This window comes from Mixophyes fleayi, chromosome 4, assembly GCF_038048845.1.
Source record: "Mixophyes fleayi isolate aMixFle1 chromosome 4, aMixFle1.hap1, whole genome shotgun sequence".
Classification (NCBI taxonomy): Eukaryota; Metazoa; Chordata; class Amphibia; order Anura; family Limnodynastidae; genus Mixophyes; species Mixophyes fleayi.
This window is the reverse complement of record NC_134405.1, coordinates 344710722-344733289: the sequence shown is the minus strand read 5'-3', so window position 1 is coordinate 344733289 and position 22568 is coordinate 344710722. Positions and strand designations below refer to the sequence as shown.

The 22568-nt window shown below is 42.5% G+C and overlaps 1 protein-coding gene across 1 annotated transcript; it reads left to right on the top strand.

Annotated features, from left to right (window-relative positions):
- The first annotated feature begins 385 nt into the window (after positions 1–385).
- On the top strand, positions 386–21511 carry LOC142153321 (solute carrier organic anion transporter family member 1C1-like). The gene is made up of 15 exons (XM_075210811.1): positions 386–1742; positions 4383–4518; positions 5973–6114; positions 7186–7318; positions 8410–8537; positions 9683–9829; positions 10972–11070; positions 11517–11762; positions 12526–12690; positions 14661–14856; positions 16678–16840; positions 17200–17384; positions 18058–18122; positions 18721–18838; positions 19846–21511. The coding sequence occupies exons 2-15, from the start codon at positions 4402–4404 to the stop codon at positions 20054–20056; spliced, it is 2115 nt and encodes a 704-aa protein (XP_075066912.1). The 5' UTR covers positions 386–1742; positions 4383–4401; the 3' UTR covers positions 20057–21511.
- Positions 21512–22568: the final 1057 nt, after the last annotated feature.

Below are 22568 nucleotides of genomic sequence, written 5' to 3'. Positions count from 1 at the left end.
CAGAGTGATTTTGTGTACGATACACTCAAAAGATACGTCCATTGATGACTCAGGCCCAGATAGTTTACATATTACAAACAATTGAGATCTGTGGGTATTTTCTTAACTCCTGATTATGATATTATGGTGACTGGCTGTAATGCACTATATCCACCCCTAGGGGGAGGTCTATAACATGTACAGCTGATGATAATATTTTATTAGCAGTGATCCTATCATATTGGGGCCTGTAATGCACTATGACCACCTCTAGGGGGCAGTATATGATATGTATAGATGATGATCATATATTAATCTGAGAATCAGAATAAGTAATTAATTCCATTGCAAGGAGTCACATGTTCATGTCACGTTACTGAATCAGACATCGTCTGTTTAGAGCCCATGGTGGGTTACTTCATGATACGTCATCGTATTGTAAGTTCATGTGAAAGATTGTACTCAGGTTATTCTTCAAGTTCTCAGAGGGGAGAATAACGTCAAAAGGGGAATGTCAGCAATGTTCCTTTCTAATTGGGAAAGAAAAGGTTGTATTATCCAGGGATCAGCAGTTGTCTGAAAATGCATATAAGGCGTGAGCTCTGCTGCACTGCTCCCCTGCTTCTCCCTGAGCTCCAGATACCGAGATACCGAGATTCTGATACCTGAGACAGCTGCACTGCTCCCCTGCTTCTCCCTGAGTTCCAGATACTGAGATTCTGATACCTGAGACAGCTGCACTGCTCCCCTGCTTCTCCCTGTGCTGCAGATACCGAGATACCGAGATTCTGACACCTGAGACAGCTGCACTGCTCCCCTGCTTCTCCCTGAGTTCCAGATACCGAGATTCTGATACCTGAGACAGCTGCACTGCTCCCCTGCTTCTCCCTGAGCTCCAGATACCGAGATTCTGATACCTGAGACAGCTGCACTGCTCCCCTGCTTCGCCCTGAGCTGCAGATACTGAGATTCTGATACCTGTGAGAGCTGCACTGCTCCCCTGCTTCTCCCTGAGCTCCAGATACCGAGATACCGAGATTCTGATACCTGAGACAGCTGCACTGCTCCCTTGCTTCTCCCTGTGCGGCAGATACCGAGATTCTGATACCTAAGACAGCTGCACTGCTCCCCTGCTTCTCCCTGAGCTCCAGATACCGAGATTCTGATACCTGTGAGAGGTGCACTGCTCCCCTGCTTCTACCTGAGCTCCAGATACCGAGATTCTGATACCTGAGACAGCTGCACTGCTCTCCTGCTTCCCCCTGAGCTGCAGATACTGAAATTCTGATACCTGTGAGAGCTGCACTGCTCCCCTGCTTCTCCCTGAGCTCCAGATACCGAGATTCTGATACCTGAGACAGCTGCACTGCTCCCCTGCTTCTCCCTGAGCTCCAGATACCGAGATTCTGATTCTGAGACAGCTGCACTGCTCCCCTGCTCCTCCCTGAGCTCCAGATACCGAGATTCTGATACCTGTGAGAGCTGCGCTGCTCCCCTGCTTCGCCCTGAGCTGCAGATACCGAGATTCTGATACCTGTGAAAGCTGCACTGCTCCCCTGCTTCTCCCTGAGCTCCAGATACCGAGATACCGAGATTCTGATACCTGAGACAGCTGCACTGCTCCCCTGCTTCTCCCTGAGCTGCAGATACTGAGATTCTGACTCCCAAAAGTGCTCCAAAGCTCTCCCGCTTCTCCCACAGCAGTATGCTCTGCAGATACTGAGATTCAGATTCTCTGGTACAAATCATCTCCACCACTAAAGGTAAATTTTATCTGCTCTAACACTTACTGTCTTGTAAATTAATGTACAAGTCCCTCTGATTATGACTCAGTATTATGTATATTATATAATAGTATTAAGTATCAGTATGTACTATGTGTATTATATAATAGTATTATGTATTAGTATGTACTATGTGTATTATATAATAGTATTATGTATTAGTATGTACTATGTGTATTATATAATAGTATTATGTATTAGTATGTACTATGTGTATTATATAATAGTATTATGTATTAGTATGTACTATGTGTATTATATAATAGTATTATGTATTAGTATGTACTATGTGTATTATATAATAGTATTATGTATTAGTATGTACTATGTGTATTATATAATAGTATTATGTATTAGTATTACGCGTGTATATAATTTACATGCTCCAGACATGAGGACTCCCGTTTGTCATCCATCACATTGACTGGCAGCTAATGCCGGCGGAATACTATGTAAATGAGAGACACATTGACAGGAAGGACAAGTTCATCACATTTACTTAGTTGCAGCTATTACACCTTTGCCGGACAGGGAATGCTGGTTTGCCACTTGGGAGTTTAATAGCTACAGACTGAGCCTCCCATTGTACCCTTAGAGTCCTGTTATATGTCTTCTTTAGAAGATATGATCAGTTACTGGGCACTCCAAAACCATTACTATGACATAAGAAGGTTTATATATGGACTCTGTTTCATATAGAGGAGCTTTGGAAACCACAATATTTTTGGAGCAGTGAGATAAGAATCTGGCATCACTACACTGTGCTGTCGGGGACTCTGCTCGTTCCTCAGTATAACTTCCTGTCTCTGATCCCCTCCTCCCATTACACTTCTGTCATCTCCTATGCTGTAAGCGTTGAGATGATTGGCTATGGAGCGTTCTACCTCTGTCGGCCAGACACATTCAGACTAACAGGAAATGCGGGATGCACAAACTCTAGATAAATGTACAATGAAACAGTTAATAAAGTGAATCTACAATGGATAAAGAGTTTATGGAGTTTGTTCACTCTTCAAATAGTTTGGGACAATTAGGGATCTAATTGTCTAGAAAGCACAAAGTGGGGACCTTTGTATCCCTAACAAGGAGGTCGGGGATTGCTGCACACTGATTGTTAGTTACTGAAGGTACCTAGGGCTCGTTAACTACCCATATCTGCATATGTGGTAATTTTCAGTCAAATAAGCAATGTTGTGACTGATGAGGGACATATAAGTTATCCGAGACTATGAAAATCTAACACCATTGACAAAATTGAGTCTTCTGATGTCTGGTCATCATCTGCCAGTAGACCTCAATTTGGCCAAAAATAGGTTTATGTACCTATGTACAATATGGAGACATCTGCATCAGGATTCACCAATAACTTTAGAGATGTCAGTGTTAACACCTGATAGCGATACTTCTTCAGTGGTCAGTGATCAGATAAGATATATCATTTTGGCCGGAGAGACAATAAATACACACACAGGTGGGGTGTAGTATATGCTCTGAGTTTATCAAAACAAATCATCATCTATATATAACATTTTAGCACTGTGCAATATCAAAGTCCAACATTAGCAAATATTACAAAGAACAAAGACAGAGATACGTGTTCTGTGAAACTGGACATAACTGTTACAAATAACAGCTGCAGTTCTTGCAAGTCCTTAAAACTTGTTAATAAAACTAAAGACTATTGTGACTTGCAAAGCTGTAGTCTGAACCCTGTGTAATACTTTTCTGAACAAACTAAGTTAACTCTTTCACACCTGAGACAGAGTCACACATGGCTGCCGGGCACAGATGGCTGCCAGGCACAGGTGGCAGCTGGGCACAGATGTCAGCTGGGCACAGATGGCAGCCGGGCACAGCTGGCTTCCGGGCACATATGGCAGCCGGGCACAGGTGGCAGCTGGGCACAGATGTCAGCTGGGCACAGATGGCAGCCGGGCACAGGTGGCTTCCGGGCACATATGGCAGCCGGGCACAGGTGGCTGCCAGCAACAGATGGCAGCCGGGCACAAGTGGCAGCCGGGCACAGGTGGCTGCCGGGCACAGATGGCTGCCGGGCACAGATGGCAGCCGGGCACAGGTGGCAGCCGGGCACAGGTGGCTTCTGGGCACAGATGGCAGCTGGGCACAGATGGCAGCCGGGCACAGGTGGCTGCCGGGCACAGATGGCAGCCGGACACAGGTGGCTGCCGGGCACAGATGGCAGCCGGGCACAGGTGGCTGCCGGGCACAGATGGCTGCCGGGCACAGATGACAGCCGGACACAGGTGGCTGCCGGGCACAGATGGCTGCCGGGCACAGATGGCAGCCGGACACAGATGGCTGCCGGGCACAGATTGCAGCCGGGCACAGATGACAGCCGGACACAGGTGGCTGCCGGGCACAGATTGCAGCCGGGCACAGATGGCTGCCGGGCACAGATGGCAGCCGGACACAGATGGCTGCCGGGCACAGATTGCAGCCGGGCACAGGTGGCTGCCGGGCACAGATGGCTGAAGGTTATCGGCTGTTATGGTTTGACCAGTATGAGGTTGAGGAATTCAGATATTGGGACAAAGTCATAAAGTTGACGAATTTATTATTGCTTGCAGTGTTTAATGTAATAATATATTGTGATCATAGAAACTGATTTATAACGGCGATGGATCCTTCAAAAACAGACAGCGGTCAGTTATGTTGTCACAGCGCCCACGGCTCATCCGCTGAGTGTCAATCTCCAGAGCACAAGGGGGACAGAAGCTTCTGTGGAGGATTTAAGGTATTTCAGGTTGAAGTTTCCTAGGGCCCTGATTCATTAAGGATCTTAATGAAGAGGTATCTTATTTCAGTCTCCTGGACAAAACCATGTTACAATGCAAGGGGTGCAAACTAGTTTTCTGTTTTGCACATAAGTTAAATACTGACTGTTTTTCATGTAGCACACAAATACTTGATAGATTATTTGTACACTGAAATTGTTGATATTTGTGTGTTACTTGAAAAACAGTCAGTATTTAACTTATGTGCAAAACAGAAAACTAGTTTGCACCCCTTGCATTGTAACATGGTTTTGTCCAGGAGACTGAAATGAGATAACTCTTCATTAAGATCCTTAATGAATCAGGCTCCTAGACTTTTATAATTGTAATAATGGATTATATCACATATTTTTCTAAGGGGGCATTACAGAATCTTAGAGAACTTAGTGTGTTATTATCATTCTTATAACAGGACCTATAAGGCCCTCTCCAACTCTACTGCCCCTTACATCTCTAACCTCTTCCTCATTCACAATCCCTCCCGTTCCCTGTGGTCGGCCAAGGACTGTCGCCTCTCCTCCACCCTGATCACCTCATCCCACTCCAGAACTCAAGACTTCTCCTGTGCTGCCCCTCCATTGAAACCACCTCCCTCGCTCTATCTGACTGTCCCCTAATTTGTGAACCTTCAAACGGGCACTTAAAACTCATCTCTGCCTCACAGCCTACCAGCCATCCACCTAACTATCTCAATGCTTGACTACCTCACCCTCTCTCATGCCCCTTCCGCTACTCGCTCTTCTTACGTCTGATCCCCTCTTCTGACTCCCTTAGTGACTCCTGTTTGTCTGCCCTCCCTTTAGAATGTAAGCTCTTACGAGCAGGACCCTCTTCTCTCCTGTCTCTCTAATTGTTCTGCTCCAACCTCACTATCCTACCTATGTTTGGAGCGTTTGACGTCCTGGCATTTTTTTGTTTAATGTTCTGTACTGTTTCACCTTGTATGGTCCACTGTCTGTTTTCTGTACTGCGGAAAGTTTGTGGCGCTCTATAAATAAAGGCTAATAATAATAATAATAATAATAATAATGATAATAACATCAGAATCTAGCGCCTGTATTTATTTAATTAGAATTAAGATTATCTCGTTATGAACAAATCCAGCTGAAATCCCCAGTTTTATTAATTGTTTCTCTGTCTCTCTGTGATCCACTCCAATCCCCGCAAATTTATATTAAAGCTTTCTCTGTCCAAAGTAAATCTGTCTGTGTAGAGGGATAGGATGCAGGAGATTGAGTCTGAATAATGGAAACATTAATATACTGTCCACTTAATACATGAATTCTAACCACACATATATTTCTGACTTAATGGTAATGATACATTGTTCAAAGAAATATATCTCATGAAATTGGTGATGTGATCTGTGTAGTGTTATATAATGACTTACGTACATCATCATCTCAATCCCCAGATATTCCTGACTGCAATGTGCTTTGTATATTTTGCAAAATCGTTGTCAGGAAGTTACCTCAAAAGTACAATTACTCAGATGGAAAGAAGATTTGATATCCCCTCTTCCTTGGTGGGAGTCATAGATGGAAGCTTTGAGATCGGTGAGTATTCCTAGTAATGTCAGAACATTGGTTCCACTGTAGATAATCATCATCATCACCATTTATTTATATAGCGCCACTAATTCCGCAGAGCTGTACAGAGAACTCACTCACATCAGTCCCTGCCCCATTGGAGCTTACAGTCTAAATTCCCTAAACTAATACAGCTGGTGTCACAGATGAATGACAAGAGAGGGGGGAGCTGGAGTTTTTAGGGATATAGACTCTTTTGCACTGAAGTCACATTTACACTACTGAAAGGATCAGGGATTTAGAGGGAATAATACAATGTACATAAATAGCATTTTAAACTGACATAAACTTCCAAATCTTCTATCTTTCCTGCTCAGTGAGGTTAAGTGATTACAGGAATGGACACCACTCACTTATACTAGATTATCACATAGATATAATGCGTTACACCATGATAGCCTTGGAAATAAATGAGGATGATGATGAAAATGATAAAGGCGATGATAATTACAACAATGATGATGAAGATGATGATGATTATGACATTGAGGATGATGTCAATGATGAGAAAGATGATGATGATGACAAAGATTATTATGATGATGATGATGATCATCATCATTATTTATATAGCGCCACTAATTACACAGCGCTGTACAGAGAACTCACTCACATCAGTCCCTGCCCCATTGGAGCTTACAGTCTAAATTCCCTAATACATACACACACACAGACACAGACAGACAGAGAGGGAGAGACTAGGGTCAATTTTTGATAGCAGCCAATTAACCTACCAGTATGTTTTTGGAGTGTGGGAGGAAACCGGAGCACCCGGAGGAAACCCACACAAACACAGGGAGATCATACAAACTCCACACAGAATTTTGTCTTAATGTAAAATTAAAGAGCTATCAATTAGTAAAATAGATTTTTAAAGTGACAAATACTGTTAATCATCCAGTTTACATCACTGCTGTTTATTATTGTGTTGCGAGCGCTGCAGGAAACAACAACAGATATAATATACAAGTGATTATATTTGTATTAATATGGATTATTTGCATCAGATTACTGTGGATTGCTGTCTCTATCCCACAGGAAACCTACTGGTAATAACGCTGGTCAGCTACTTTGGAGCACAACTTAATAGACCTAAAATAATTGGAACCGGCTGCCTGGTTATGTCGGTGGGAACATTTTTAATTGCGTTGCCACATTTTATTATGGGTCGGTAAGTCAAGTTTTCTACAGATTCATTGGCAAAGGTCACACAACAGAACACAGTGTAACTCTGTGTAATCCAACAGCACATTCTGCAATACCCACAGAACTATGTACCAGCTACAGCAACGTGAGGGTGATCTATTACAGAGATCTGAGCTCAAACATGGGGGAACCTAACTATGTCTAGTACTCAAGGGGGGTAATACACTGCATATAGCTTTATGTTATACCTCTGTCAGTGCCCCCCGTCTCTCTGTCTGCTCTTAGTCATATTTTTGGACCTCTAGTCTCCCCCCACCCCTTAATAATGGCACCTGCCACTACGCAGCCAAGTTGTTGTTTGTGAGAGGATTTTTACACATCAATAAGACTGACAGGAGGTTTTGATAGAAGGTAATTGGATTATGGGAAAGACAAAGGATCTATCCTTGCAGATTTTAGCTTGCCTAGAGTCAGTAACAACGTTATAGAAGCTAATGAGGTGAGACACAAATATGTACATTTTAATGTTTACTTTAGACAAATAGGAGAAAATAAAAAGAATTGTGTAGCTATAGACTTCAAGCAAACTCATATTTGGCCAACAAAGCCTGACTAGGACTGAACTGAGTAGCAATCATGAAATTGATGAATGATATTATATCTGTCCATCACTCAATATGCCCCATCCCTTTGCTGATAGTTGTCCCATTTAAATAGATTGCTGATGGGTGAAGAGTCTGGGGTGATGCTGAAACCTGAATTTACCTTGTACCCTACTGGTTGTACAGTTGGTGGATTCACAAAGAGATTTGGCATATTATGTAAAAAGCTAATCTGAAGGGAAATAAATAACATACATGCTTTGCTATTTCAACTTTTTTGCCTTATATCAACTCTTTCGGCCAATGAGTACGAGCTATGGAAATCTTATGTTCTATCTATTTCTACATCATATACAGGATACTTTATCCTATTTCTATTTTTTTCTTTGGTACCACTTCAGTTTAAATGAACTAAACAGAGTATTTGAAGATTTCAGCAACACAACATTTACAGTAACTTGTGCAGTATTCATGTGTTGTACATCATATAACGTCTCTATACGATCTTACACAGCTATACATACGAGGACACTCTGGTGAACTCTTCCAATTCTACCATCAACATCTCTCTATGTCTACAAGATTTTAAGAACCAAAAATTGTTTTCTAGAACGGCAAAAACTCGCCTGAGCATCAACCCCGGTGAGTGTTGTCATCAGCCTTAGTTGCATCTATGCATTATGTACATCGATTAGAATCTATCACCAATATCGAAAGTGAAAGGTCATAAATTGGGAACATTGCTCCAAAACAGGAGCATGGAACTGTTAAATAAATCCATTATTTTTAAAAAGAGCGACCTCCTTTAATTGCAGCCTACAGCGCCAATACACTGCAATCCTGACAGCCAATGAGATTCTTTCAGACATAATTGGCCACAAACTGATGTATGTTAGGGCCGATGGAGGCATTCTTGGTGCCCTAGATTCCCTCCCCCTTAGGCCCTTAGCCCCTCCCCCCCACACTTTTTACAATCCCTTGTATGGGGTAAGCTGTGAAGGCAGGATCCCGACTTCTGCCCCTCTCTGTTGTCACAATACAGTGCCACTCCCTAGTCTATCAATGACACGGTGGAGAAGCAAAAATATGGTGTATAGCCCGAGCTGATTACTGATAAATTAGGGGGACATCGGACTTGGGGTCCCTCTGCAAAAACAAGAGTCTGCACTAACCTATGATTAGCGGGGCTGGTTACATTATATCAGGGAGACCTGTAACATGTGACCTCCCCCCCCCCAATATAATGTGATACCAGCCCCATCCTGGTCAGTATGGGGTACAATTCCCAATGGACAGTCAGCCCACCCTTAGGACAAACCAGATCCATTCAGAGAAGCGGTGAGGCTCATACACCCCTTGGGTATTGGTGTCAGGACACTAGATTAAAGTGAGGAAATCATTAAGTACATTTGTAGCACTACAAGCACCAGCATGCCCACAGCTGATGGTATTATGGGAAATGGTGGAACCGCTATGGGGCACACAAGCGAGGGGTGCCCAGAAAGGCCAGGTCGCCCCAATCTCTCAGAGGCCCTGCTGTGCGGTACAATGGGCGGAGCATGTATGGGCACACAAGGAAGGTTAGCGTGACATCACCAAGCCTTTACCCAAATCTCGCTATGGGACCTAGCGATGCTCAGTTCCGCCCCTGATTACCGGTTCATTGGTCATCTAAGTGGGCAACTTATGAATGTCCCAACTAAACACTTCACCTATTATAAGTAGAAGCATCATGTAAATGTTGTGTCTGGTCTTTGAAGTGGGACTTTTCTCTGCTTGGTACCCAGAGTGTGAGAGAGACGCTGAACGCTCCAAGTGGATCTACGTTTTGTTGGGGAACCTGTTGCGCGGTGTGGGGGAGGCTCCAATACAACCGCTTGGGATATCGTATATCGATGACTATGCCGAGGAGAACAACGCCGCCTTCTACATCGGTAATGACTGTACTGTATCATTTCTATAACTATGCTCAGCCTGGGGGGGGGCAGCCAATCACAGTACAGGTGCTGTGGTTGATGCAGTGACAGACAGGAGGAGATAACCCGCCCCAATCCCACCAAATCCACCCACTTATACAAAACTCCACCCACTTCCATGTAAGCTCCACCCCATTCCCTTTTTTGTACAATCTGTAATGTATTTATATCCTCCAGATCTGACCACAGTATCCCAACTATATAACAACAAATAGCGGCATCACCACCTCTCTCTTTCTGCTAATAATTCTACTCCCTGTATAACCCATCACACGACTGACCCCCCATTGCTGTGTTACATTGTCTCCCGGCCTTTAAATCACAAAATTTCTGATTTAACTCCCTTCCCCATCCACTCTGAGCTCAGTGCGTCCCAGTGCGTCAGTAGGTCCCCGCCCACGGCGTGGGAGAGTTGTCTGCTCTTCTGGGGGTCCAGGTGGTCTCCCGAACAATCCAGGAGAGTAGGCACCATGCCAATATATTTTAGGCTTAGTTGGTCCTTTAATTAGTTCAGCCTGTCAACAGCAGTATCAGCTAATCAGTAATAATGTAGCCAACGGCAACAGTGACAAGACTGAGGGAGATTCAGCGCCTGCGGTACCTTTAGGCAAATAAGGCCGGGGCGCTAATGGATAAGGGGGAGCCTAAAACTGAATGAGTGACATAATATGGTGCTTTTAATGCCCCCTTGGCCCCCTAAACAGAGCACCGGTCGCTGACAGGGAGGAAAAGCAGCTTCTTACATGTGACGCTGTCGGCTGCTGGTCCTCACTGTCAGTTCTGGGCTTGGAGTGTAGCGCTATGATGTCACAGCCCAGTCTGAGAAGCAGAAGATGCTGCTCCTCCCATCTGCTGGGGGCGCTGCGGCCTCTGGGGGGTCGGTGCCTCTGGGGGTTAAGGCCGACACCTTGAGATTCCACTGGGGGGTACTGGGGAGTTATGCCAGGTGGATGGTGAGCATGGCTGAGTGGATCTGGGTATAGCCCAGCAGATTGTGGGTATGACTGGGTGGAACAAGTGATATGACCAAACATTTTCATAAACACATTTTGGGATATTTTACTGTATTATCTAAAATATATAACATATATATATTTCAGGAATTGTCCAGACTGCGGCTGTAATTGGGCCGATATTTGGGTTTCTGTTGGGATCATTATGTGCCTCATTATTCGTTGACATCGGAGCTGTGGATTTGGGTAAATAGAACTCTATATATTCTCTTCTTCTTTATATTGTACAACAGACAATTAATTATACTGTGAATTTATTCTCACTGTAACTTTGAGGTCCAATCAGGAATTATAATAATATTAATTTTTGTACATTATGTTTATAGAACAAAGTTATTTCTAACAGGGAGGGCTCAGAAATCTGTTACATGGGGGCATAGGAAAGAGTAATGTCGGTATCAGCGATTTCTCTGGTGGGAGATTCAATTAGCTGCCATGTGCCGCCGAACGTCACGGCCTTGTCCGACTGGGGACATTGCCAGCCATTATGGCAAGGTATCTCCAAGGTATCTCCGTGGAATGTTCCCCCTCTGTGTCAAGTTGTAGGATAATCCTGTATAATTGGGTCTGATCTCTGTCCTGTAATTGGCACTTGTCCCTTGATACATGTGTCCGCCATGTTTTCTCTCCAGACAGTGTGACGATTACTCCTGAAGATGAGCAGTGGGTAGGCACCTGGTGGCTCGGATACTTGGTAGCCGGTGTAATAAGTCTACTTGCCACTATCCCATTTTGGTTTCTACCAAAGGAGCAACCAAAACCTGACCATGGAAGGAATTCTTGTTCACCCTCTGAACAGTCCAAATTTATCCTCGTCGAAGAACTGAAAGACAGGAAGATTCACCAAGACCAGGAGCAACTACTAAAAATGGCCAAAGGTAGAAGAACAAAGTCTGGTTGGGATAAAAATTCCCTTTAAAATTCTATTAATGTAGAGTTTGAGATTGGTTGGCATCCGGTCATTTTTCTTGGCCAATCTTTTCTGAGTGCGCTCAGTCATGTTAGACCAGCGTTACTGATCTACCAATGACCCTCATCAGTGCGGTGGGTACGTTAAGTCATCGGCCAACCCAGGTATAACGGTGAACACAGAGCAGCCAGACGTACATTGCAATCTATATGAATTTTTGACCATACACATGGACAATTTTCTTACAGATGTGACCATTTAGTGATTGGACTGAAATACAGACTACACTTGTGGGTCACCAACTTAAGTTATTCCTTGTATAGACTGCAAAGATACATTGTATTCCCTGATACACAGACAGCCAATGAGAGAGGACTATTCACAACACACCTATCCACTCCCAGCTCAGATGTTAACTACTGGTATCAATATTCCACCTATTAATGACCTCTACACAACCTTCTATTAACCCCGCTCACCCCACCCCTGGCACCTATAAGGGACAGATATAGAAATCCTAAGACTGGAATGGGCACAGCTGGCAAACATGGTTTTAGGTAACAAGACAAACATTTTAGTGAATATACAATAAGAGGTAACTTTGGACACAAACAATGTCACAAACATTAAATGTCGGCAACATCTACATTTATATACTGTTTGTTAACCTTTAATTATATAGCGCCAGCATTTTGCGCCACTCTTTACTTTGCCTTACTTGTTCATTTCAGATTTTTTGCCGTCACTGAAAGAACTCCTTGGAAATCCGGTGTTTTTCTTGTACCTGTGTGGTAGCGTCTTTCAGTATAACTCCCTGGTCGGACTGGTCACATATAAACCTAAATACATTGAGCAGCAGTATGGGCAGACGTCGTCTATGACTAATTTTATCATTGGTGAGTTAGTCCCTGTGATTTACCAAGTCAATAGTACATTAAAAACACATTATTCTTAATTGTTTCAGAAATTTACTCAAGGTGAACAGACGGGTTATTTTCTGTCATTTTGCCATATTTAGACCAAGGGAAGGTTACGAGGGCTTTGAACAAGAGGATGAGTAACTGGACTCTGAAGTGTAGGTATTTGCAGATTGGTGCAGCGTATGTGGAACAGCAAGAGAAGAAGATCCGGCTAGTCACAGTACTAGTCACAGTACTCAGGATGGATTGGAGCGGGAGAGAACTGGGGAAGGGCAGGTGGAGGAGAAGGTTGTAATAGTCAGGGAAGGGCTGGCAAATTTTGGCCCAGGGGGCAACACTCGACTCTACAACCTATTTTAAAGGAAAAAAATGCAGGTGCCCCAGTGACCCAGTCCAAGGTTGCCCACTATGGAAGCGGCCTGAGGGGCAGATGCCCCCCTGTCCCCCAGCCCAGCCTGCCCCTGGCAAAAGTCCAGATGGAAGATAATGAAAGAACATAGGGAGAAGTGACCCGTCAGCTTAACTGTGTGAAGGTCGTTGGTCATTTTAGTGAGCGCAGTCTCAAGGGAGTGTAGAGGGCAGAAGCCCAATTGCAGAGGGCCGAGGACTGAGTAACAGGAGAGAAAGTGGGTGTATTACATTAAAATATAAAAAAGGTTAAAAGGGTAGAGGTATACATTACAATTGTGATATGAACAACGCAGCGTTCCCGTTTTCAAAGTTACAAAGAAATAATATTCACATATCATCTCTATCACCATTATTCAAATGTGAAATTGCTATTTTACCAGCACCCTGTTAAGTCATGAAATCACCACTAGATGTCAGCAGTTTACCATCTACAACAAGTTTTAACTGTGGAGGGGAGTACCAAAGTCTGCATCTTCTTTTGGGCAGAGTAGGGGTTTTTCTTTGTGGAACGCACGCTGTGCGCTCCTGTCCTTCATTACACTCCCACGTGTTATAATGGGATTTTGTCTTGTGGATATCAGATGAGATTGAAGGGGTGGGGGGGGAGGAATATTTAGGGGGCACTAACTATTTAGTTGGGAGTCAAAGAACATTTATCCCCTGTAAAAATTCTTGACACAAATGGGGATCAGACTTCATCCTCTGCAGTAATTTCAATAGGACACCTGTTGTGTCTTCCAGTCGCACATTATACGGGAAGAGGCGTCTCTAGACGCACTTCCATGATGTTAAATAAAACCAGTGATGTGTATAATAGTGACACATGTAATTAGACAGCTCTGATCACTCCCATCACTTATTTATTTATTACCATTTATTTCCATCGCTCCAGTCTACTCCGCAGAACGTTACTTTATCTGGAAGTAACCACAGTAATAAAACGAGACTTTGCATTAACATAGACAAAGTGGTAAGAAGGCGCTACATGCAAGCTTACAGTCTACAGGAAAATAGGGATTTGATACATGAGTTTAACGGGCAGATTTATCAAAGGGATGACCTTAATAAGTGCAGTCTCTGTGTGCTGGGAATGGAAGCGTGTGAGGCGAACGTGGGTAATTCTCTCATGAAACTTGTTATCACTGGTGGTCGCCCTTTATTGTGTAGGGTCAGTGAAAACATTTATTTTATTTATATAGATTATTTAATTAGTTCTCTTGTGATACGTGATAAATAAGCTCCGCTATGCGAATATTTAATGCCAGTTATAAGGATGTTATTACTGGTGCTAACGCCCTACATAAATACGGCAAAGCAAAATGTCCTATTACTGGCAAAGCACCCACTTTCTTTGGTAATAGAGCTTTTCCCCCATGGAGTTAAGTATTCAGTTTAAGGATAGAACCTAACTATTTATTAATGAGAAACACTGTATCCATGAGACTTGGGGGCACATCCGGGATATTTAGTGTAATAAATGATATATTTGTTCCTCTTGAACGTATCAGATGTTTCTGGTCATTGTGTCTCCTCAGGTCTCATTAACATCCCGGCCGTGGCCCTCGGGATCTTCTCTGGGGGGATCATTATAAAGAAATTTCAAATAAATATTCTGGGAGCAGCAAAACTTTTACTCTGTTCCTCAGTGATCGGATACCTGATATTCCTGTCTCTGTTTGCACTGGGATGTGACCGGTCCTCTGTGGCTGGACTGACCGTGTCCTATGAAGGGTATGTTCATTACACACGCATAGAGAACAAGGGGGATTACATCACGTATGTCTCAGTTATGTACAGACAGCCATATGTACATATACACGCATGTTTTCCATGGAGACATAGCCACGTCCCAGCTTTAGAAATCGTACATTTCGGGAGGTATGCATATATACACACATACCACACACATATACATACTTATATACACTATACCGCACACACATATCACACACATAGACATACTTTTATACAGTATACCGCACACACATACATACCACACAAATATACACATACATACCACACACACACATATAAATATCACCTACACATAGACACATACATACCAAACACACATATACATATCATGCAAACATTGACATATACACATATACACAGCCTCTCTCATGAGTTATCTGTGTAATGTAGCATCATCACATGTAAGGAATATATCAGTATACCATGTGATAGATGATCAATGACTAATACAGCAATATACTTAAAAATGTAGCATCATAATTTTAATATCTAATGTATTCTGTGTAACACACAGTTTTATCAGTGAGATATACTGGGTGCAGTTACTGTCACATAGTAACTGACCAATGGACAGACATTCCAGTGTATGATGACCACATGTAAGTAGACAGATGGTCCCTAGTGATGTACAGTTATGTACTATGTACAGATACAACTCTCCTTATCAGATTCTTAGACACATCCCCTTTATGTATTTATGAAGGTGAAGGAACATTATTAAAATTGTTCTAAGAATATGTTAATACTATGACTATACTGCATTTGTTTGTTTTTTTGAGAAGTGAGGATTTGTTATTTATTTTTAAAGTGGCTGAATTAGGATTCCGTATAAGGTTCAATAATATTGAAACTGAACAAACGGCCCTAATATAGAAGAAGTTGTTAGTTCCAGGTAAGAGGGAGAGATGGAGAAAGATGTGAAGAACAGATGTTAGATTACACTATAAGCCTCTATTATACCCCATATGCCCGGGTGTCACTGTCTGTGGGGTAAATAAATTATTTATCTCATCCAGTCACTATATGGTAATAAATAAGACCATTGAATTAATACAAAGTGTACATCTAAATGCTGGATAATGCATTGGAGCTGATGATATAACTAGTACGAAGATGAAAACCTGTGGATGAAAGAGACGATAAAGAGATTAGATCAATTCATCTACCTACTTGCCTGGTGTAGAGATAACTGAATGTACTCCTGTATAACTTTAACAATTCCATAATTCTAACACACTTGTAACAAACACTTTGAAGAAACACACACACTGCAACTAGATTGGCATCCTAAGTAACCAGCCCCTTAGTCTCCCAGGATAGAAGTTTCCCTCACAATATTCCCATTGTTTCCTCCGCTATTCTGCCAATAGCTGAGCTCTAACAGACAAGATGTGGGGCTGTAATACTGTTTCCCTGTAACATTAGAATTCATTGTGTTCTTACCCATCATCAGTGTGCAAGAGTCATAAACTATGCTGAGAAAGGGGGAGGGAATGAGTGCAGGAAACAGAGAATAGGGGAGGGATACAATCCTCTTATTTACACAATATTTACTAACCATTATTGGGAAACATTATGTTAAACTGCTGATTCATCCCTGTATTATCCTACAGCCCAGCACAAGATAAACCAACTTAAACCCCAAACATACATTGTTTGGTGTATTTATATTTCTACCATATTCAAATATTAATTGCTGCATATCATTAACATTATTAATTTTAAGTCCAATCTCTCTGAGAGGACATATAAACGTATAAACAAGAATTATCTGGTAATAAAATAATTTTTCTCCAGGACCTCAGATATTTCCTATGAAGACAACGCGGTCTCAGGATGTAATATTTGGTGCCAGTGTCCTAAGAATCACTGGGACCCGGTGTGTGGGGACAACGGTGTCACCTATTCCTCTGCCTGTTTCGCCGGCTGCCGATTGTCCAACGGGACAGGAAACATCGCGGTAAGTAGAATATCTGTAGGAGGAGCTACATATTAATGTAACAAGGGACACTAAGACTCTGGGGAGTGGGTAAAAGTTTCCTCTGACCAATGGGAGAGTTGGCTGGATTAGGGGTGTTCTTTGGTGAATATGGATAAGACACATGGGTTCAAAATGAGGGAGGAAGCATTTACAGGGATGGGACCTGCTTTGTGGGAGCACCACCATTTTCACCCCCCAAAAAATATTACTTCTGCACCACCTCTGAGGTCCTGGAGATCATCTCTTGTCCTTCTCCATAGAGCCTCTGAGTGCATGCTATAGATGTGTGATCTCAGCCCACAGGCATCCAGCTCACCGCTGTGTGTAATATATTACAGGTGTATTATAACTGCAGTTGTGTGATGCCATCGGCCTCACATCTCGGTGGAGGCTGGGCCTCTGCTGGTCCTTGCTCCAAAGGAAGAGATTGCTCCAGAATGTTCCTGTCCTTTGTGGTGATATCCGTGATTACCTCCTTCTGGTTGTCTTTCGGAGGGACCCCCGGATATATCCTGCTTCTAAGGTGACCCCCTCGGCTAAAGTGAGATGTCTGACTGTGCTGTATAGTAATACACAGATTTATAACTGGTGTTATTAATAAGTAGTGCAGTGGATACATATTGTGGTGGGGGGATAAGGGGACTATAATTACTGGGGCCTCAGCTGAGCAGAATGGGTAACAAAACTTCCTAACATGTATGACATAGTTACGTGAGCAATGACTTTTTGTCACCTATAATTGTATAATAAAATTAATACAGGTGTGGAAAGTCCTTTGTTCTCTCCCTCACGTAAATTAAATGGGGTGAAGCCAACAATGCTGTGTTTTCCTTGTGTTTGAAGCATTGTCCCGTGTGAAAAACGAGTAAAAGAATCGCCCCGTAAATGTGGTGTAAATGCAGAAATAAAATATATATGTATATGTATGTCATTAGTTGTTTCAGTCTGGAGAAATGTATGTATGTGTCTGGGAACATGTAATCTGTGTTATAACAGTCACGTCCTTTTTACACGTAATTATAATGTCATCTTTGGGGTTTTAGATATTGCCCTTTAATAGACATTACATTGCATCCCATTTACAGAAAAGTAGGGACAGTTGGGATCTATACAGTAAGAGATGTGTGGTATAAATATTATACTGAGTCCCCACGTACACAAGTCTGGTAGGAATTTTATTTTCTTTCCATCCACAGATGCACTAAACCTGAACTGAAGTCCTTTGCTCTGGGTATTTACACAGTGAGCATAAGGGTTCTAGGTAAGTAGGTGCTAGGTAAGTCCTCCCTGTTCCTCTGCAATGCTCAGTATATTAATCAGCACAGTATTACACAGAGGTTACATTGTATCATCTCCTCGTAATCAAACAATTGTATTTATTGGCTGACCTGCCCCAAACAGATAACAGCTAATGGCTGATTCAGAGCAGTTCCCCTGCGTATATGTGTGTGCAAAGCTGGACAGCCCCATCCAAGAACTGACTACTCCCCCATTTTGAGCCCCTCATCCCCTTTTCTCGTGATTAAATATAACATTTACTTGTTAGTTTTCTTATGAACTACAATGTCCAAACAGTTACTGCAACCTCCAAGCTGAGAGTAAAAGCATAATTCAAAAGCTTTGCACTGTAGTGTCAGTTAGTGAAAGTCGTCACATGTTCCCTATTTCTACACTTAGAAGATCATATAAATATCTCTGGTATAGAGACAATATCTCATATTGTAGCACCTCATTCTGCTCATCATCCGGAGCAGTCACTGACTTCTCAGTGATAACTGCAGACAGCAGCTCAGCTGTAAATAATCTGCGTTGTGTTTAGATGAAGGAAAATGGGACTAATGAGTGTTTGTTCCATACAGCCGGAGTTCCCGCCCCAATGTACTTAGGGGCTCTGATTGACAGCGTCTGTCTGAAGCGGAGCTGGAGACCGTGCGGTGGGAAAGGCTCCTGCAGATTATACAATACTGATGGGTTTCGGTAAGTGACCAGTAAACACATTTTACTTATTAAAGCCATTCCTGATTGTGGGGAATGTCTCAGCCATTTCTCATTATTAACTACTAGTTACTGCTGTATTTGTGCAATTAGCAAATATTACGTCAACTTCATGGACACCATGGGGTCTATTTACCAATGACCGCAGAATATGAATGAAACTTTTCAATCCTCATCGCATAGATAGGATTGAAAAGTTTCTCATATGTATTAAAAAATCAACACAGGAACAGCCGTTCCGATAAACAGCTGCTCCTGTGAAGATTAACACTTACCTGTCACTGAAGTCTTCTCTTCTCCTCCCTCTGCGGTGCTGCTCGCCCCTCTTTCAATCCCTGTGCTCATGCGATGACCAGTAAACTCGGGCATGCGCACAGAGATCCCTGTCTGATCATGTGATCCCTCCACACATGCGCTGTGCAGCTCTGCTCTTCGGAGCAGAGCTGTTTTCAGTGAAACTTTTCAATTATGGTAATGTACGCCAGCTTCAGATGGCGCCAGCTTCAGATGGCGTACATTACCATGATTGCAAACTAAGTATCAGTCATTGATACATAGCGTTACTGAGCACTTCCCATACACTGTTATGGGGGGCGCTCAGTAAGCCGATGAAACAAGCAAAGCAGCAGATATCTGAGATATCTGCTGCGATGCTGCAATAATACATAGTAATTTAGTGGTAAATCCCCGAAAACAGCAGTTTTCGGGGATTTACCTCTAAATTACAGGGGGGAGATCTTTGATAAATAGGCCCCCATGTGTAAGAAAATAGCGCACTAGGCGGTAAAGGATGTTTAAGGGAGACTGCTGTACACCCCATGTGGGGGGTCAGTTATCTCCCCTCTCCAGGCTTCACTAATCAGGGATTGGTTAACGTGATGTTCTGAGTGTGACCTGTATTTATGTAACAAAAATACAACTTTCCTCCCCACAGAAGCTCGGAATTCCAGCAGGATAAATGGTGGGTGAATAACGCTCTTCTCTTCCAGGTATATCTACCTTGGGATGACGCTGGCGCTGGGCGTTGGGTTCATCTGCCTGTGTTCGGCTGTGCTGTATATAATAAAGAAGAGATACGCCCTAAAAGAAAGCAATTCCCCCTGCACTGGGTGTAAGAGCTCAGCACCGCCCTCTAACCTTGTCCAGAATGTCCATCTATTGCAGACTACGTACTGGGCGCAGAAGGAGACTCACCTGTAACTTCACTGAGCAGCGCGGTCAGGAAAACCAGAATGTTGTGACTGTAAATATGTTTAATATTATTCTACACATGTGTCCTTCCTCCCGATCTTACTGGGAAACTGTATTGGCTAAAATACACACTGACACGTGGAAGAAGCCACGATGAAAGGTCTGTCGGTGTGCGCGGTGCAGGGAAGCGCGTCTAATGCAGTAAGAGGCATTGGTGACGGCCTAACCAGACCGCTGTCGTCATGACTGTCAGCACTGAATACATATTTCCAACCTCTTAACCTGGCCACTTACGTTCATACTGGACTACACATTCTTATATAACAAAGGGGAGAATAAGCCTAATACGACTAGTGTACAAGATAGAGGCTGCATGATAATTATTGGGTGATATTAGGAACGAGAGAGATGGAACATTCCTGTGTAAATTCTTCTCTGACATCTTAATAGCGCCTGCACCGTCATCAGTCAGCGCACAGGAGGATTGGTTACAGGACTGGGGCGTCCAGCGTGCCAGGATGGGATCACCTCTCCGGCAGTATTTAGCTATAGGTAATACTTGTTAATGACAACCTCAGATGGTGGTAACAACCAGAGACAAGTTCTGAAACGTTAAGCTTTTTGGAGATTGGTAAATAGTCCCCATTGAGAAGGACGGGGACTGCGGTACTCTGCATTAGTCTGCATGATGCAGGAAACATCTACGATATATCTCCTGCATTAATCTGGGTACACACTATTGAAAATCATTTCAAATGCGATTTCTGTAACGATTTTACCAACGACTGAAAGTCCCGATGAGCAGCCAATTCCCGTGTACATACCTACACAGCTTACCTTCAGATCTGTGATGGTCATCTCTCATAACTATCTGCTGAAAAGATCCTGACTCTATACAGATATCTGATTACACTGCTGGTCGTGAGTGTGTACACACTGCCATATGTGCCCGATATCGTTCAATTGTTGATGATGATTTTTAGGAAGTTTATAAAACCAAATCAAATGATACAATGTGTTTTGGTATGATAAAGCATGATCATGGGAGCGTACACACTGATGCGATATCTGACCAAACAGTTGTTTATGGTGTGATCTGCACAATAATTGCAGAGATGTATAACAAGTTTTACGCAGTTGTTACTAGCTCCATAACTTAGATTTGGCTTTAATATACCTATACAAGATTTAAGGCTTAGAAACTGTTGATAAAGAGGCTCCCAAGACGTCAGACAGAACAGTAACTATATTTGCGACATTATAACATCCAAGTGAGTTATGTTACATTGTATCACCGCTCAGAGATACTAGTTCCAGACTATAGAGACCATGATCAACATACAGGATCACGCCGTTATATGCAGCCAATAGAGCAATGTGAGTGAATGTGATAATATGAAACATCCCTATTACATTCTGTGATAATCTATGAATTAACTAATAATAAAATAGCATTTGATGATATGCGAATGTAATAATGTCCATCAGGCTGAAACATTGTAATCTGTGAATCTGCAGAAACAGTCTACACTATAATATATAACATTCTCATGACATAAATCGCTCTATATTAAGGGGGAACAGAAACAAAACACTTCAGTGTAATAATATTACTTACATTGTTATAACAGAACATATCATGTTACACGTCTTCTTCATACAGGGCAAGGTCGGTATTTGGGGGTTTGTCCGGTAACTTTGGCTGATGCAGATCTGACTCTGGGTAACATCCGCTGTTAGATGATAGGAACGTTTATACTGTATATATGTTGGGAAGTTACAAGAGACCTTTTATATTGTGTCACATTGTGTTATAGGTTATTGGTGAAGTCAGTTAGAAAATTATTTTTGTACCTATTTCTAGCAGGAAATGAGCAGGGTCAGTGCTGATTTTATTGTATTATTTTAGTTATTTTTTAGACATTTACATATTACCATTTTTATGTAGGTAAGAAGCTTTGTACCATAAACCAGAAATAAAAGTAATTTTCATTTTATTTATTTTTTGTTTTCATCTAGTCTCATTTTTACAATAATGGGATAAGATATGATTGATGAAAATGTGATATATAGGACATTTCCCAGGCTGAAGTAACACAACAAGTATATGAACATATCTCTCAGTAAGATGCAGTGACATGAAATAATCATTAAATAACCTATAAAGCTGCATTATCACCCAATCACCTAATTTTACCCACATGCACCCTCGTGGACACCTGGGGCTTCTCCACCTGTATCTCTCAAGTCTTCTGTGTTTTGGAATAGAGATCAGTGAAACCTTTTATTTTTGCACCTTAGAATAGCTGCAGAGAGGGTGGGTGTGAGCAGGAGGACCAATCAGAAGCTGCAGTGTCCATGTTTGGGGTTTTTGATCGGTTTCCTGCTATTCACAACCTCCGAGCCACAAGAAAAGTTCGCACCCAGCATACATCCAGGCAATCACCGATGTGTGTGGACTTCCCGTCAGTCTCAGTGGTATAAGGCAAATCGCTATTAAGCATCATTTAAACTTGAAAAC

Coding starts and splice junctions, on each gene's coding strand:
- LOC142153321 (XM_075210811.1), top strand. CDS start 4,402: ATGGATCCTTCAAAAACAGACAGCGGTCAGTTATGTTGTCACAGCGCC. Junction 4,519..5,972: donor GCTTCTGTGGAGGATTTAAG/GTATTTCAGGTT, acceptor CTCAATCCCCAG/ATATTCCTGACTGCAATGTG. Junction 11,763..12,525: donor ACTACTAAAAATGGCCAAAG/GTAGAAGAACAA, acceptor TGTTCATTTCAG/ATTTTTTGCCGTCACTGAAA.